Genomic DNA, 18870 nt, shown 5'->3' on the forward strand with positions numbered 1-18870 from the left:
GATATTTCCCACTCATTTTTTCTCCTTTCCCCTTTATTCCCTTTCACTATTTTTTATATTCCCCAAATGAATGAGACCATATAATGTTTGTCCTTCTCTGATTGTTCTGTCCGGAGTCTTACACTGTACTTTGTTTTCCAAGTTTCCTTTAAGACAGCTAATTCATGATTTATTACTTTATACTCACAATATGTTTTAAAAACAAAATAATATAGCTCTAAATATAGACTATCAAGAGAGCTTGGAAGTACCAAACCTAGCTTTAGAAGACAGACTGACTCAACTAAAATGGAAATTAAAGGCAAAGAGAAACCCTAGCCTGTGTGTGGTGGTACTGAAAACTTTCTTTCTGGGATTATTATTACATTATCTTCTTGATCTAACTTACATTTACAATAAAGCTGTTAAATTGCTACTGTATTACTCCCCAATAGCAACACAGTAAAAGCTCTAGAGAAGATAGTTCAAATATAAAGTACAAATAAAACCCCCCTGCAGAACAGGTATGTAGGCTTTTATTCAGGCAACCATTCTGGTAACCATAAAGATCTCTTTAAAACAAATAGCTGTTTCAAGTATTTTTGTTAGTGATCCAAAATGAACAAAAATTAACTATATATGAACACATTTCAGCACATAAAACAAATCTTCTGAAGTTTTTAACACTGAGACCTAATTACATTATTTTCCAAGTTAGCGTGACTCATAAGTAATGTGAAAACCATAATTAATACAGACACAGGTGACACTGTACTTTGCCAAAGAAATATATTTGATCTTAGATTCTTAGGAATCCCATTTGATCACAAAACTAACTTTAACTTTACTGGGAAAAAAAAAAAATTACATCTCATCTCAGGATAGACATTATATACAAATGATTTTTAAAACATCAGGTACAAAATCTAAAATGATCATTTGACTATAAAAAAGTGCTATAAAAGCAGAGGGTTGTCAAACTGTACAAGAGGTATTCTGAAAAAATGAAAAATTAGGATCATCAAGCAGTAGCAACTATTGCTGATGTGTAACAGACACTGCAATGCCAAGGGGAAAATAGAACCATCTCCTGAGGTGGAAAGGAGCAGAGGAAGGAAGAATAGAGGTGGCTTTAGAAGTGCAGAGACACAGCAAATTAACTTACCACCTTCTTCAAATACAAGTGAGAATCTCTTAGGAGAATTTAAGCACCAGTACCAGGCACATCTTAAAGCAGTTAATGTAATGCTTCATATTTCAGTGGAAAACTATTTCAAAGGTGAAAATGATGTAGGAATCAGAAGCATATTCTGCTGAGACACGAGGTAATTGACACTCTCTCGAACTGGAAAAAACACATTTCATAAGAAGGCATATAAAGTTATTGACAGCATCAAATTTGTTGTACAAATATTTCATGCCCAGGGAAATAGCTTACCGGCTGCCACAACCCTGGGATCCTCATGAGACTGATGTCTCCCAGCTGCACGACTATCTGCACTCTCATTCCACCAAAGAACATGAACTGCAGAAATAAACCAAAAATAGATTCTAAAGACTATGGCATTACTATAAGTAAGAAACACAGAAAAATTAATCAGAAACATTATGTCTTATTCTTTAAATCAAAATAGTGAGTGTCAAAAAGGTAAAATTAAGTATGTTAATAACAAGATTTCAGAGGAGGTCAAGAGATTTGAGAAAGAAATTTATAAATTAAACTGGTTTATAGATGAAAAAACAGAAGGCTGGAAAGAAAAAGTAAGTAACACCGCTAAAGACAAGATCGAGGCTAGATCCAAGTTTTATGACTTCCTATTATGTTTTACTTTATTTTTAAAAAAGCAAAATTAAAAAAAAAAATAAAAAAAATAAAAAAGCAAAATTATTTAAAAAATGTTCACTACTGAAAATGTGGGTGATACAAAGGAGAAGAAAGTTAAAAGTAGCATAGTTTTAACCACCCAGAGAAAATCTCTACTTATATTTAGTGCATTTCCTTTAAAAAATGACTAAAATCAGATGAGGGTTTTACTATTATGCTTAGTATTTTTAAAAATCAACAATGCGTATTTTCCATGGCGGTAACCTTAATTTTCAATGACTATGTGAATTCCTCCTGCGACAACTTTTTATTCTTATCCTTTATTGTTGATTACTTATATTCAAAGTATTTCAGTATTTCTACAAAGTACTGAAATAATTTTTTTTATAATTAAATGTAATATACGTTAGCTGTATAAATTTTGGAAAATGCAGATGAACAAAAATAAGGCAGAAATCATTTCTAATCTTACTACCCGAAAATAACCACTTTTCTACTATTTTGGTGTATCTCTTTCCATATTTATGTACATACATGTGTATTTTTATATGTTTATATATTTATATACACATACTACATATTCTATATAAGGTACAGGACCTATATGGCATGTATGTATATTTGTGTATTATAAGAATATTATATACATATATACATAGGATCATACCACATTGTTTCCAATGTTCCCTTACTGTAAACAATGCTGACATAAACCTCCTTAGAATCACAGCTACATGTGTAGCTAAAATAATAACAGTGTCCAAGACAACAACTACTAACCTTTTTTGGGCATTTACTATATGCCAGGCCTGGTTCTAAGAGTTTTGCTTATATTAAGTCTTTTAATTTTTATAATAATCTTGGGGTATTATATCACTATTTTATCAATGAGTAAGGCACCATAAGGTGAACTAACTCATGTGAAATCACAAAGATAGTTGTGGAGTTGGGATTCAAGCCCAGGCAGTTTGGATATGGTTATTTCCTCAATATGAACTCCTAAAATTTATACTGAGAGAAAAAGTATTTGATTCTACTTCTATATATAAGTGTACATATTATATACACTGACCTCCAGAAATTAGGTCCTGATTACTCAGCATATTACTATTCTCCTTCTATGCTGGAAATTAATTTAAGATTAAAAAATGTGCATACATGGTTTCAGTAGTTTTCTTATAAAAGTTATAGACATCCATTATAAAAAATATACGTAATAAACACTAATATAAATAATATCATTTACATCCTTTCAAACTTCTTTCCTATGTAATCTAACACATGACATACCTATGCGTATTTCCTAGAATATTGGCAAAAATAATTAAAAAATTAAAGGTTATATTGTCAAATTTTATGGAGGGAAAAGATTAAGACAGTATGAACCCTATACAACAGTATATGAGTACTTATTTTTTCCAACCTATCAAATACGATATCTATATAGGTATGTCTTTATTAAGTAAAAATGGTATCTCATTATTGTCTTAACATGTATCTTCTTGGGGATCCCCGGGTGGCTCAGCAGTTTGGCGCCTGCCTTTGGCCCAGGGCGTGATCCTGGAGTCCTGGATCGAGTCCCACATCAGGCTTCCTGCATGGAGCATGCTTCTCCCTCTCCCTCTACCTGTGTCTCTGCCTCTCTCTCTCTCACATCTCTCATGAATAAATAAAATCTTTTTTAAAACAGTTGATATATAAATGATTACTAAATATGTATATTAAAGAAGATACATATATTTTTAAAAGATTTTATTTATTCATGAGAGAGAGAGAGAGAGAAAGAGAGAGAGAGAGAGCCAGAGACACAGGTAGAGGGAGAAGCAGGCTCCATGCAGGGAGCCCGATGCAGGACTTGATCCTGGGTCTCCAGGATCACACCCTGGGCCGAAGGCAGCGCCAAACTGCTGAGCCACCAGGGCTGCCCTTGTATATCAACTTTTGCAAAAGCCTTCATTTTTCTTTTTGCTTTTGAATTTCATTTATGGTGTTTTAGGGCATACAAATAGATTGAGCCTTTTAAAGTAAAATCATCAAATGATTTTTTTCCCCTTGATTATTTCTTCATTTGTTTTTTGGCTTAGAAATATAGTTCTCATCCATAGTATTAAATACATTTATGTTTTAGTAATTCTATGATTTCTTTTTTTCTACACTGAAATCTATAATCCATTTGAATTCTAGTTTAGTATATAGTGGGAGATAGATATCTAATAATTTTCATAATCTCTTCATATATTTTCCAACTTTTAAAATACCATTTTCTATATATTCTGATCATTTTCTTAGGATATAGTGCTAGAAGTTAAGTTTCTGGGTAAAGATCAGAAACTCAGCTTTCAATGTATTAAGTCTGAGATGTCCCTTGGACATTAAATAAGGAAGTTAAGGAGGCAAATGGATATAATGAGTCTTTCAAGTATTTTATTAGCTATTCTTAGTCATTTATCTTTCTAGATGAACTTTACATACATTTTTAAGAGTTTGCCATAAAAAACTCCCTAAAATTCTGACTGCACTAACTTTCAACTTTAAAAGTTAAATGCGTTAAATAGATGTTTTAAAAATAAAATCAAGGGGCACCTGCCTAGCCCAGCTGGTGGAGCATGCAACTCTTGATTTCAGGATCATGAATTTAGGCCCCACATTGGGTGTAGAGATTACTTAAATAAATAAACTTTAAAGGTAAATAAATAAATAAATTCAGGTACATATATTTACCTGTATGCTGTGTATGCCCACACTGAAGTGTTAGGAGGTCATTATTAATCATGTATATGCATTATTTCTAGCATGTATATATATCAAATAACATTTTAGTCTTCTTATTCCTATGTCACTCATACATATATGAGTATGTATGTGCATACACAAGTATATGTGAATGACATATGAAGACCAAAATGTTAACAGTACTGCCTCTAAGTAGAGAGAAATGTTTCCCTCTCTTAGGGCATGTCCATCTATTTAGTATGTGTAAAAACATGTACTACTTTTTTATTCAAGACAATCTCTCTACTCCAAGAACTTATTTTAAAAGGTTGATAAAGATATATTTAGAAGAAAAAAAAGATGAAAGAACAGATATTTTCTTGAAGCTCTTTGCAGTTTTTTATCACTTTGATGTATCATGGAAAACATGACATTTCAACATTTGAAAAAGACTTCATGAGGTGTTAACATTCCAAACAAATAATATTTTTTTTTCCAAACAAATAATATTTAAAACAAGTTTTTTCAACCCTTACAATACAAAAGAAAAAGAAACCCTAAAAATCTGGCAATAAAATTTTAAATATATGCCATAATGAAAAAAAGAGAAAAACTGACCCAAGAAACTTAAGAGATCAGCAATATACTTTGCAATTTCATAGAAGAAATGGACAACTATACCTCTGTTGAGTGCTCCATATTCTGTGTGGAACACTCCAACCAGTTTTGAGTAGCCTAGATCCATGTGGGCATTAATTGCCCTTTTAAATGCATCACCCCACAGAGCTGGCCCACCTGGCTTCAATTGAAAAATAACCAGTTCATAGACTCCTAGAGTGGGAAGAAAAATAATTATTTTACAAAAGATATTCAAGAAATTTCTAATCAGGTTAGTCTGGTTCCACTAGAAGGCTAATCCACATACACAAATCTGGAGGATCATATACATGTATATGTTTATGTGGACATACTTATGGATTATAGTATTAGTCTTCCTCACTTTCACATTTAGGAAGTCCTTGTCCAAGTTTAAGGATCAGCTGTTAAGCTTATAAAAAAAGGGAAGATATATTAAGCTATTATCTGAAATATCTTTCATCTATAAATCTGTCAACAAATAGAGGATTTATAGTAGGACTAGGGTTTTTGAGCTGCCTGAATCTGCACATCTATCTATCTATCTATCTATCTATCTATCTATCTATCTATCTATCTGTCTATCTATCTAATCTATCATCTTAAGATTTTATTTGAGACAGCACCACCCTGTGGGGGTGGAGGGGAAGTAGCAGAGGGAGAGGGAGAAGTACACTCCCCACTGAGCAGAGCCTGACGCAGGGATTGCAGGGATCTATCCCAGGACTGTGGAGAGGTCTAGGTGGATAAGGACCCAGACAAGACTTTAAAATCCCTTGTACTCTAAGATACATTACAACTTAGGAAAATGGGGGAAATAAAGGAACATTTAAATTAGTTAATACTTCTAAAAAAATCTGACTTTTGTTTAAAACTATGTTAAGGTAAATGTTTCCTTAAATGAGCAAGAAAATAAAATCAGCAAGACAACTCTTTAGTAATCATTTTCAAAATAAGAAATAAAAGGAAAACAAAAATGTTAAACTATAGTAATACAGCTTAACAGTTTAATGCATTCCCCTAAAACAGTTTTACAGGCAAAAATATCCATAATGTGTTAAAATTAACTGTAATTTGTGTCTGAAAAATACCAAACTATGACAAAATTTCATACATTATCTTTCACACAGCTATACTTGTTTCTCTGTTCCAACCCCCAACTTTTCAATCTTTATTCCCTATATCAACTTTTTATATATATGCCTCAATTTTCAGAGCTTTCCCAAATTGGAAATAAAATGTCATCATTCAATGCTCATTGTTTTAATAAGCAAAAATCTAAAATCCATTGATAATATATTCCTACATAAGATACAGGACTATTTTTCCCTAGGGAAGTTTAGTTTTTTAAGTAGGCGCTATCCCCAGGGTGGAGCCCAACATGCAGCCCAATCTCACAACCTGGGATCAAGACCTGAAGTGAGATCCAGATTTGGACGCTCAGCTGACTAAGCCACTTAGGCATCCTTGGAAGTTAAGTTTTTATAACTTGAAATCTTTAGTATTTTCTCCAACAAAATTCAAAGAAGGAAGGACTACCTTCTTTTGTAGGCTTTTCTAACTTGCACCATGGCACCAAGTAAGTAATCTCAGTCTCTTGTTCATCTATGAGAGCCAGATTTGGAATGACACATTGTTGTTGCCATTCCTTATTTTTGGCCACCGCTTTCCGAACTTCAGTCCGATGAGCAAAATTATCTATGGGAAGAAAAGGAGTAAGAAAAATAAAAACTTAATTAAAATCATCTATACCTTTTTTGGATTTCATTTGATTCAGCAAATGTCCAGTGAGGCTACATAAAGATGGTGTTACATCACTGAAGATATCAATATAGATGTGACATTTGTTTCCCATGGTCTAAAGGGGAGTAGAAATTTAAACAACTAATGATAACGTCATGTAGTGGGGTTTATAGGCTCTACCACTTGGTAGGTAGTTGTGTGACTTAGTGTGTTATTTAATTTTTCTGTGCCTGTTTCTTACTCTGTGAAATGGGGATAGTGATAGAGTATCTCCCTCCAGGGTTGTTGTGAAGATGAAATGAATTAGTATATGATAGGAGCTTTGAACAGTGTTTGGCACCTGAATAGCACTTAATATGTATTAATTACCCTTATTATTTGGGGAATTTAAATTATAGTGCCCATTTAGAGAAAGACTATTTTTCTTTGGTGGTGGTGGTGGTGAATGATCAGGTCATGGCACACACTGAATTAAACTTAACACAAATGAAAGGAAGATGTGCTTTTTAAGCCTCTTCTTTGAACAGCTTCCAAAGAAATAGTGATTCTCTTTCTTACTATCACCATTCTTTTTCCCAGTATTTATTTCTCTTATATTTGTTACTCAAACATTTACTAAACATTTAGGCCTAGTACTGTATTTAGTCTTAGGGTCTCATTAAGACTAAAGGTAAAGGAGTTTTCTGTGGTTTATGTTAGGGATCTTAGAGCTTAAGTGAGTTATATCAGGACTTTACCAGCAATTTTTTTTTTTTAATGGGAATGAGTCCACTGGTAGCACATTAAAGCATAAATTGTGTTTTAACAGGGTTTTATTCTATCACAATAAGGAAAACCCCTAAACTAGGGCCATGTTAAATACAGAATGAACACTTTTCATATTAAAGTACTTTAGGACTATTACTTTGGACAATGATGATCAAACACTAAACAAAGGCATCAAAATTCTTTGGATTTCATCAAGTCCTGATGTGGACTTCACAAAGATTAGACATTGGAGTAACAAACACCCTGGGGATTCCTGTAGCCTGTTCTTCTTTGACTATTAAACCAGGGGTAAATCAACTTCCATACGGGGAACATTCTGACTGCCTTTACTTCCCCAAAATAGCACAATGTCAGTGAATTCCCTGAAACCCTGGAATGCACAAATGACACAAAAATGGTTTTCTCAACATTACAAATTATTAAAACTCAGAACTGGGTGAGGCCTAGAAGTTAACTATCATCCCCACCAACCTCCGTTATTCTAAAGCACCTACATATTTGAATTCTTTCTACTAAAATCCTGATATACAGCCATAGCTTCAACAATAAGAAACAATAACTCTCCCTTCCTTTATGATCTTAACCTACTTGGGCTCTTGCAATCTCTGCTTTAAGTTTTTCATAAATCAGCTTTATGACAAGCCATTGTATAATTTTTCTGAGAATTAAAGGCTAGCTCACAATTTTATGATTTGAGAGATGAGATGCTACACTTTCCCATTTATGGTAACATAAAGATTTTAGGCAAAGGGTTGTTAAAGGTGTACCACTGGGAGGAGGAATCAGTGAATTCAGTTTTTGTTGTTATTCCCCTTTTTAAAAGTTTAATTTAACCTGTGGGTATTTATACAAATCTAGATCCAGGAGCTAAGCATCAAGTAACATTTAACACAATGAAAATCACCCTTAAGCTGGAAAAATCATACCATACTTCCAAATATGAAATACTTTATTCATTTGGCCTCCAAATTCTACACTCCAGAATCCAACCAGTTCAGATTGAGCTGTCCGAAGATGTATGTTCTTCTTAACGTTTTCCAGAAACTCATTCATCTTTGAGGGCTTAAGGCAATAAGTACGAAATTCATAGAATGTTCCATCATATTGTCTGGGCCCCATAGCAAAAGATGAGCACACCTGAAGAGAGATAAGGCAAATTTAAATATTTTGGGAAGGTAGGGTTTATAATACTGTTACAACCAAATCTGAATCTAGAAACAAGGGACACATTAGAATCATAATCCATGTCTGTACTTTTTTTGTGATCTCTCCTTAGAGAGATTGACATTTAGAGAAAATGTCAACAAAGATGACTAATCTTAAGTATGCTGAATATATGGTTACTGTTTCTTAGCAGGGATCCATTGTTAGCCACTTTTTCATGAAATTTAATCATAAGAAGAGACTGGGGTGTTAATAAGAGTTCTTTACTCAAGAACTATAATTAGGATTCTAGTAAACTTGCAGAGTCTTCCCTTATTTAGCCAATATTCTATTTTTAGTCAGTACTATCGGTGTTACAGTTATGGATTTAAGGGAACTCTATAAAATATGCAGGGGTTTTGGCCAGCAGAAATGGAAATGTGTTTACTAGCAAAAAACTTCTTTTTAGGTTTTTCCTAAAAATAAAAATGTCTGTTCAGGTCAAAGTTATTTCCCAAATCCAATGAAGTAGATCACTGGTAAAAAATAGGAATGGAGTGTAACTTACGCTAAAGAAAGCTATAATCTCATCCAACTGCAATATAACATAGTAGTGGACTGTATGAATGCTATAAAGGAAAAATCAAGTTACAATTGTCTGAATCATTATTAGGCTTAATTACAGATGCAGCGTGAAGTAGGGCATTTAATCCATCCAATTATACCAGATTGATGAAAATACCCCTTAAGAACCATTTGTTTTTGTTGTATGCTACCTATATAAATTTTTCTTCTAATTTAGTCCCCAAAGTCTGAATGAATTTACCTTTAGGTAGGAAATGTCTTGCCAGAGATTATCCTCTGTGTATGTATATGTATGTGTGCATGTGTATACACAGTCCTATGGCATTTTCACTTACAAATTCTTCTTACTGTAGGTTTGGTCACCATGTGCCCGTTTCATGAAGCTTATTTAAGTTTCATGAGATTTATTAATCAGAATTATTTATTAAAAGTTTTGGTACAAAGCTATGAACAAATTTTGGGCTTATATGACTATGTGGTACATGAAATGAAACCAGTAGGCTTCCTTATACATAATTTAGGTCAAAACACACAATTTGTCTATGTATTTCATTTGTGTATAATGTCACAATTATATATTTGAGTTCATTCCATTCATGTCCACTGAGTTATATTCCTATTGCCCAAGTGTCTAAGCTTATTTGGAAAGCAAGTATGCCCTCCAAAAACTACTGCAGATATTTCTATTTTTGCTGGACCTGCTTTTTGCGTCACTTTAGCCAAATTTTAACAAGAGAATGTTATGCAAATAAACAACTGCCTAGTATTACAGTTTAAAAAGTATTATAAACAAAATAGATCTGAAAACGGAACATTCTAGTATTTATAACAATTGCTTTTAAGTCGTTTTTCAGGGTGTTGGTATTTGGAAACAAATTTGTGGTCACAGGCATGTAGTTTTATTATCTTTCAAAGAAAAAACAGTATGAGGAAAAGTTCATGGAAAAGTTAACAGCAGTGAGATAAGTGTGTGTGTTTAGGGGGAGGTGATTTTTGTTAAGGGCAGAAACTACAATTATTCTGGAGAAGGTTTCATGAGTGTTCTAGGCTCCCTGATATCTAAATAAGGGCTCATTTTCCACAGCACTTTCAATTCACTTATAACGGAACATCTGGCTGACATTTAATAAAGTCAGTGCAGAGTAAATTTGTAAGGAATAACTCTTGGCCCTGCTCCAGTAGAGTGAGAATCAGTAAAGATTAAAGACTGTTTTGCTCCTCCTGGGTGAATGGGCCATCATCGGTTCTCTAGTCTTCACCAGAAACTTAGTCTCCAGAGTAGGCTAACCCCTGGTGGTCAGAAAGAAGTGCAAGCCTAAATATTAAAAACAAAAACAAAAAAAATCTGTAGATTCACAGAATAGGTCAAGTTCCAGCAGTTAAGGTTGAATCACAAAAATCCTTTATGCACGTTTCTCACCAAAGGTTAAGTGCGGCTGTTGCAATCAGGTTTGCCAGGAGGTTCCGGGCCCCCTGGCTTGGCCAAGCCCGCGCGAGGCGGTGGGCAGGGGGCAGAGGGGGCAGGACGCTCCGCACCCGCACCTGCACCCCGCCCGGCCCGGCCGCCTCTCCAGGGTTCTCTGCAAAACCCTTACAGGTTGTGCACGTTTCGTTTACACGGGGGAGGCCGGTTCTGCGGCCAGCGCCTGGCTGACCTGTGTCTCCTCCATCTCCGGTCTGGAGGGAGCGGCGGCCTGTCCAAGGACAAATCAATACTAAAGGCTCGACCAACAAGTACCGGGCACCGGCCACAACGTGGGGAACTCAGCGGGGCTGCGAGGCACACACGCAGCCGCCAGAGCTCAGCAAGTGTCCTCAGGGCCGCCTGGCACCCAGGCCAGAAAAGTCCTGCCCGCGGTTGCTCGCGACTTGGCCCGTTGGCGGCAGCGGCCGGCGACCCCGTTCCACCCGCGCCCCCCAGCGCGCCCCGCGTCGGGGGTCCGGAGCCGACTTCGGAGCCAGAACCGTGCGCGCATGCGCGGCTCCGCAGGCCCGGGCGCCCAGGCCGGGTGGCGCATGCGCGGGACGGCGAACTCCCCGCGGACGCCCCTCCCCGCCCCCAGGGCCCGGCCCGGGCTCGTCTCCGCCGCCGGTACCTGAGGCGCGAGCGTCCGCGCAGCCAGAGCCGCAGCCAGGCGGCTTCGGAGGACGAGCATGGCGTGGCTTGGAGCGCCGGGAAGGGCAGCCGGCCGGGACTCTTCCCTGGAGCCCCGGGGTTGCGGCGGACCCGCCTGCAGAAGAGCGGCGACGGCGCTGCGGGCCGAAGGCGGCAGGGGCGGGCCTCGGGGCCGCGGGCTCCGCCTCCGCTCCGCTCCGCTGGCGGGAGGCGCGGCGGCCCCGCCCCGGAGGCTGGCGTCCTGCGGGCCACGTGCCCGGGGCCCCGCCGCTGTCCCCGCGCGTCAGCGGGGCCGGGGGGACGGTCCGGACGCGGCGGGGGCTCCCGCGCCGGCGGCTGCGCCCGCGGCCTCGTGGCGTCGTGGCGTCGTGGCCTCGTGGCCTCGTGGCGTCGCGGCGTCGTGTGCGCGCGCACCTGCCGCCGCTCCTCCGAGCGCGTGCGCGGACGGCGAGGGCGCGGGGCTGCTGCGCGGGGGCTGCGGCGCGGGGAGGCCCGCAGTGCGCGCCCGGGTCGTCTTGGGGGGGGCGGGGCGGTATGTAAAGCGGGGGCCTCGCTCTTCCCCCTGGAGTGGATTCCTTGTTTGTTTGTTTTTTAGAAGGACCATTTTTATTTTAATATTTTAAGTAATCTCTACACCCAACACGGGCTCGAACTCCCAACTTTGAGATCAAGACTCGAATGCTCCATCGGCTGAGCCAGCTAGGTGCCCCAACAATGCCTTTTTCAACAAGACCGTAATCATTTCAAAGGCCAGATCACTTAGTTTTCTTCATTTATACATCAACTACAACCCTATTTCTTAATAGTTTTTTATTTACATTCATATCAGACATTAAATACAGGGCATATTCTTAAGTACAATGCCAGTTTATAGGAAGGTACGGTCTGAAACAGTGAGGCCCACCCAGCCTGTTACTTTAGGGTGTATATTGAAATTTAAATAATTCCATAATTTTCTGGGATGTCAAAATTAGAATTCAGCCACTGTTCTCCCAATACCTAAGTTCTACTCACCTTTAAAACATGTTGGTAAGAGATTTAAAAAGCTCATCCCATTTCAGTAATTCTTTAAAACGTCAAACTCTTAAATAATGGGGTTTTCCTTATGTAAACTCAGTGGGGACTCCCTGTCCCTAATCGCCACCCCCCATGACCTCATAAGGCTCCTGATGTGATTGAAATGGTGTTTCTTCAGGAGCTCATTGGAATCAGGGTACAGAACTAAGTACTAAAAAGTCAAATAGCTTTGTAAGCCCTAAAAAGCATACCAGCAGATCTCGGATCTTATCCTCCCTATGCCTGGTTATCAGTCCCCAGAATGACTATTTTCAACATTTTCCAGGTGTTTTTTCCAATGCTTTTTTTCTCTCTTTCTACATTACAGGCTTTTTCTAGTGTGTCTTGATATCCTCACTTATAGATAGTATCTATTGCTTGGAAAATGAGGTTTTAGGTCTCCTACAGACTACTGTATAATAACCTTTCCTTCCACATTGATAATAGGTATATTAAAAATAGTTATTTATCACAGTATATTAAAAATAGTTAATTGTCACATTAATTTATAGTATATTAATGTTTACATTTCTATTACAAAGTACATTACATAATCACACAATACATAAGCAGAGTCACAATTACACAATAGTCACATTATTATTATTTTTTAAAAGATTTTATTTATTTATTTGATCAACAGCACCAGCAAGGGAAGCAGCAGAGGGAGAGGGAGAAGTAGGCTCCCCAGTGAACAGGGAGCCACCTTGGGATTGGATCCCAGGACCCTGAGATCATGACCTGAGCCACCCCAGTGCCCCCAATAGTTACATTATTGCACACGTTGAAATTGCACACGTTGAAATACTACTGCTTATCAAGAATAGAAAATTTTTACAGGGATGCCACCAGTGGTTGGTTGGTTGTGCCTTCTTCAAGGACTCGAATTATCTGCTCAGAGGAGGGAGTCTTTTTTAAAATTGTAATTCCAGAGGGAGTGATTAAGGTTTTCTGGGTGATGGACATCCTTTTTAACCAAGTAAGACAAAACAAAGCAGTATTTCTTTATTTCTCTTCCCCTCCCCTTTTTTTAAAAATCAGAAATAATATCTTTTTGTTTCCTGGGTTCATAATTTATATCTCGGAGGACATTAATCACAGTTGTTTATTTTTTAGTTATTGTTGTGGGTTTCTTCTTGAATTGTTTCAAGTTTTGTTGTGTTTTTAATCATTTGATTTGTTTTCTGCCATGGTACTAGTGTTTTTCCCAAACTATTTTTGTATTTGCAGTGAAACAAAAAAATTTTTTTTGAAAGCTCTTTGAGTATGAGTGTGGCCTGTCACATAGTGAGTTTCACTGTAGGGTTTTCTTTTATTTCACTGAGGGGGAAAAAAAACCCATTTATTATCATCCATAAGTAATTTCTCTTAAGCCTAGTCAGTTACCCTGTGAGGAAACTTCCAGATTCCCATCTGTGAGTTACAAGCCTTACTGCAAGTTTTCTGTGACTGAGGAGGGAAGGAGGCTGGATATCTCATTATTTGGTAAGCAGTCATTCACTTAATTTGTTTAGGACTGGTACTGGCCCCTTTAGTTGTATCTGGTACTTCTGAATGTGGTTCACATTTTCAAGAATATATTAAATAGGACAAGCTAAACTTCTGTAACAAATAGACACCAAATGGATAATGTCTCAGACACAACAAGATTTTATTTCTTGTTCCTTAAGAATCTAAAATAGGTTTTCCTAGTTGGCAGGCAGCTCTTCTATACATAGTGAATCCAGACTTTTACCCAGTGGTTTTGCCATCCATAGAAACCCCATCACCAACTTCATCTAGCCAGCAGAAAGGTAGAGAGAATTTCCAAGATGAAAATATTTAACAGATTACTATCTGTGACTCACTCTCTGTAATTCACTATCACTATAAAGTTTATGGCTATAACTTAGGGAAAACATTGGTAAGTGCTACTAGGTGCCTAAGATAATCTCTTGTTCACTCACAGGTTTCTTTCTTTCTTTCTTTCTTTTTTTTTTTTTTTAAGATTTTATTTATTTATCCATGAGACACACACACACACACACAGAGACAGAGACAGAGACACAGGCAGAGGGAGAAGCAGGCTTCATGCAGGAAGCCAGATGTGGGACTCAATCCCAGGTCTCCAGGATCATGTCCTGGGCCAAAGGCAGCACTAAACCACTGAGTCACCTGGGCTGCCCCACTCACAGGTTTCAGTCATCCTCAAAACTTTATGAGTTCAACTTTACTTCCAAGTGAGGAAGGTGAAGTTCTGAGAGAATTAAGTTTCTTAGGTTCACTGCTGCTAAGTGGCACATCCAGGGTTTAAAGCCAGATTGAAAACCAGTTCATTTCACCACATATTTTTTAAGATGTGTGATAGAAAATAGCCGCTAAACATCATTAAAAAAACATGAAATAAATGTTCTTATGTGACATTTTGTTTTGAAATAATCCCTGAACTGCATAGAACATAAAGTATATTGAAAACTACTGTTGTATATACTAAATTTCTGGCAAGCAGTCCAAAACCAAATAAACCTGGAATATTAAAATAGGCTAATGTGATATAGAGCAATTGGGTGGTTATTTTAGACTAGGGGGACTAAGGCTGCCTTTCTTAAGAGGTAATATGAAACATGTATTATATATACAAAAGTCGATGTGTCAGTACACTTTAAAAAATAATACATTGAAAGCCCATTACCCTGAGAAATCAAATATTGTCAGTAATTTAGAAGCCCAATACATGTTCCTTTGGGGTCACATTCTCCTTCCTATAACACCTTCCCCGACCTCCTTGCCTCAAGCAACCATGGTCCCAGAATTTTGTGTTCATCATCACATTCATTTTTATTGAAGTTCAACTACGTTTGTCTATATCTCTAAACAATATATTGCATGGGTTTGCCTATTTTAGAACTTTCTATAAATGGAATCAGACTATTTTGTCATTCTGTCAGTTGATTCTTAACTTTGAAATGAGGTTTTCAGAAATCATGTATTTCGATGCTGTCAGAGTAATTGATACATTTCTCTGCAATATGCTGCTCCACTGTATGGATATATATTTGTCCATTTGATATTATGAACAAAGATGTTTTGAATTTTTAAATAGATAATTCCTGTTTCCACATGAAGAATTTCTCTAGAGCAGGAGTTTTTTTAACCTTTAGAACCCTTTGGAAATCTTGTAGGCCTGTGGAACTATAGGGGGTGAGGGCACTCATAAAAAATAATACTTATTTTCAGTTAGAAGTTGGTGACAATTGTTGAAAAGCAAAATACAACTGAGTAAATTTTGAAGATGTAATTGCTTTTATTAAATGATTCATGATAGGGCACCTGGGTGGCTTAGGTCATGATCTCAGGGTCCTGGGATCAAGCCCCAAGTTGGGCTTTGTGTTCAGCGGGGTGCCTGCTTGAGGATTCTCTTTCTCCCTTTCCCTCTGCCCCTCCTTCTGCTCTTGAGTTGTCTCTCTCTAATAAATAAATTTTTAAAAATGATTCATGAATTGGACATTGCAATCTAGCAAGTGGAGAGATACTCTGAGGAGTTGTACAAAATGGAAGGTTTTTGTAGGAAGGAGGATGCAAGAAAGTTACGAGCAAAAGGAAAGAAAAGAGGATCGTTCTAGGCAAGGTCACTTTCCCTTGGTGGTGGTGAAGGGGAAGAGCAGGAGTTCTTTTTTTTTTTTTTCTAAAGACTTTATTTATTCATGAGAGACACACAGAGAGACAAAGACACAGGCAGAGGGAGCAGCAGACTCCCTGTGGGGAGCCCGATGTAGGACTCAACCCCAGGACCCTTGGATCAGGGTCTGAGACAAAGGCAGATGCTCAGCCATTGAGCCACCTAGGCATCCCAAGAGCAGGAGTTCTTATCATGCAGATTACCTCATCTTCCTTTTGCTGGGGGGATGGAAAGGGCCATGTACTGACTCAGTGGTACCTATGAGAAGATTCCTGGCTGAGCAGTTAAGATTACATTTCTGGGAAAGGTTGATACCACAATTAAATTGGTTATTAAGCCCTGGTTTACTGATTTGGGGCCAAGTGATGCCACTTTGGGCCAGTGTTTCTGTTTTTGTTTTGTTTTTTTTTAACATAATAAAGATATTATTTTTTCCCACCTAATTTACCAGGTCCTCCGATTTCTTTCATAGATACCTTGGGGATCTGTGTATCAGAGGTTAGAAACAACTGTGTTGACTATATACCTAGGAATGGAATTGCTAAGTCATAAGATATATACCATATTCATCTTTACTAAACAGTGTCAGACTATTTTATAAATTTATACCCTAATCACAGTGTATGGGGTTTTTCTGATCAATTTTTTATACTGTCCATTTGTTTTGATGAGTAGTCTGATGCATTTTTACACCTTACATAACAAATAGGTATCAAGTTAAAGGGTGGAGGAAATTACAGGAGGTAGCAAAGGCAACAATCCACCTGATGGTGTTTCTGCATGGTTTTGTCCAAACATCCAGCTCATGCAGATCTGCAGAAGGAAGCAGGAGAGGTGGATCCGGTGCTGTCCCAACTGAGTACAAGGAGGGCAGTACCTACCTGTAATTGGTGACATCTCTGGGTAAGTACCTTAACTGAAGTATTCTTAGGCCACTAGATGGTGGTATAGACCACCTTTCCTTCATTAAAGTGTGGCCTGTGTGCTATTTTTGTTGTAATTTCTGAGTTCCTGTCATTGAAGCTATAGTTAGTGTGGAGTTACCTCCCACTTCTCTTTTTTGTGTGCATGATACAGGATTATGTATTGGAGGAGAAGATTTTCAGTAAAGACTGTTAAAGAACAAAAATTCAAGTTTGAAATTTGAAGATGTGTAGATGTAATTGGCTTTATTCAAAAATTCATGAATTGGTCAGCATCTCTTTGAGTAAATAGACAGGTACTTGGAAGAGTTGTGCAAACTGGAATAGTTTTAGAGGCAGAAGGAGGTTATTAGCAAAAGGAAGTTATTAGCAAAAGAGAAAGGATTATTTCATGTCTGGTCATCTTTTTAGGGGAAAGAAATGAAGGGAATGGCAGGGATCTTATGAAGATTACTAGTGCTGATTAGGAAATTTCAGTTTGACTGTTCAAGGTCGCACTACTGGGAAAGGTGGAAGCTGCAGTTAAGTCTTGGTTTGCTGTTATGGGTGCAAATGACTCCATTCTGGGTCTGTTGTTTCTTTCCTAACAAGGTGAATTACTATTAATGTTTATGGGTTTCTTTTCTTTATTTTTATAATTATTTATAAAAGTAATTGGAGATAAAAAATAATTCCAAGTTTTCATTCAGTGTTTCTTAAAAATTTTTCTACTCATATCAGTGAATATTTTTGTTAAGCACCTGTTGAATGTTGCACTTTGAATTAAAAGCTGTGAGGGAAGGAAAATAGACTGCACACTTTTTCAGCTTGTCAGCATGTCTTGATATTTCTGTATCAGCCTCCTTGTTGTTAGTCCTTTTGGAATTACTAGCAGGAAAGATTTGTGAGCAACTCAGTATTAAATATGGTATGAATTTCTTTGAAGTTGTTTCTATTTAAATTGTTTTTATTACTAAAACACATGAACATGTTTAATGCATATTATTATATCCCTTTATAGATATCCTATATTGATACCTCCTTCTTTCCCTTGAGTCATGAGGGATGAAATTGCAACTGCAGTTTTCTTTGTCACAAGATTGGTGAAAAAACATGAGAAATTGAGTAAACAGCAAATAGAAGACTTTGCAGAAAAGCTGATGGCCATCTTGTTTGAAGCCTACAGAAGTCACTGGTACTCTGCCCTTCCAAAGGGCAAGCCTTCAGGTGTATCAGGATAAATAATAATCAATAAAGATCCCATTCTAGAAAGGGTTTCTGCTGAAAGTAACATGGATTTTTCTCACTTGGGACTTCCAAAGGAGATGACCATATGGGTAGATCCCTTTGAAGTGTGCTGTAGGTATGGTGAGAAAAATCATCCATTTACAATTGCTTCTTTTAAAGGCAGGTGGGAGGAATGGGAGCTTACCCAGCAGATCAGCTTTGTTGTTAATAGAGCCACTTTAGACCACACCTCAGGCATTTCCTCTGTTGAAGCAAGTTGTAACAAAGAACCTCAGATCATTCCTAAAGTCAGTAATCCCAAGAGTATGTATCAGGTTGAAAACTTAAAACAGCCCTTTCAATCTTGGTTCCATGTCTCCCGCAAAAAGAATATGGCACATGGCCGTATGGGCCTCCTAGGGAACACTTCTCATGCATTGCATAAACATCCTCAAGGTCAGAGGCCTGCTGCTAACCACTGGGTGGACAGGTACCACTGGGTGAACACAAACCGATAATG

General features: G+C 37.7%; 1 protein-coding gene and 1 pseudogene across 1 annotated transcript; one reads left to right on the forward strand and one right to left on the reverse strand.

Annotated features, from left to right (window-relative positions):
- Nucleotides 1–497: 497 nt before the first annotated feature.
- On the reverse strand, nt 498–11901 carry LOC112923029 (protein NipSnap homolog 3A-like). Its single transcript, XM_072727823.1, has 6 exons — nt 11488–11901; nt 8590–8800; nt 6692–6850; nt 5198–5347; nt 1418–1504; nt 498–1324 (listed from the first exon to the last, which is right to left on the reverse strand). The coding sequence occupies exons 1-6, from the start codon at nt 11545–11547 to the stop codon at nt 1248–1250; spliced, it is 744 nt and encodes a 247-aa protein (XP_072583924.1). The 5' UTR covers nt 11548–11901; the 3' UTR covers nt 498–1247.
- Nucleotides 11902–18181: 6280 nt separating this feature from the next.
- Nucleotides 18182–18868, forward strand: LOC140594555 (protein BTG4 pseudogene; annotated as a pseudogene).
- The last annotated feature ends 2 nt before the right edge of the window (nt 18869–18870 follow it).

This window comes from Vulpes vulpes, chromosome 12, assembly GCF_048418805.1.
Source record: "Vulpes vulpes isolate BD-2025 chromosome 12, VulVul3, whole genome shotgun sequence".
NCBI classification, from domain to species: Eukaryota; Metazoa; Chordata; class Mammalia; order Carnivora; family Canidae; genus Vulpes; species Vulpes vulpes.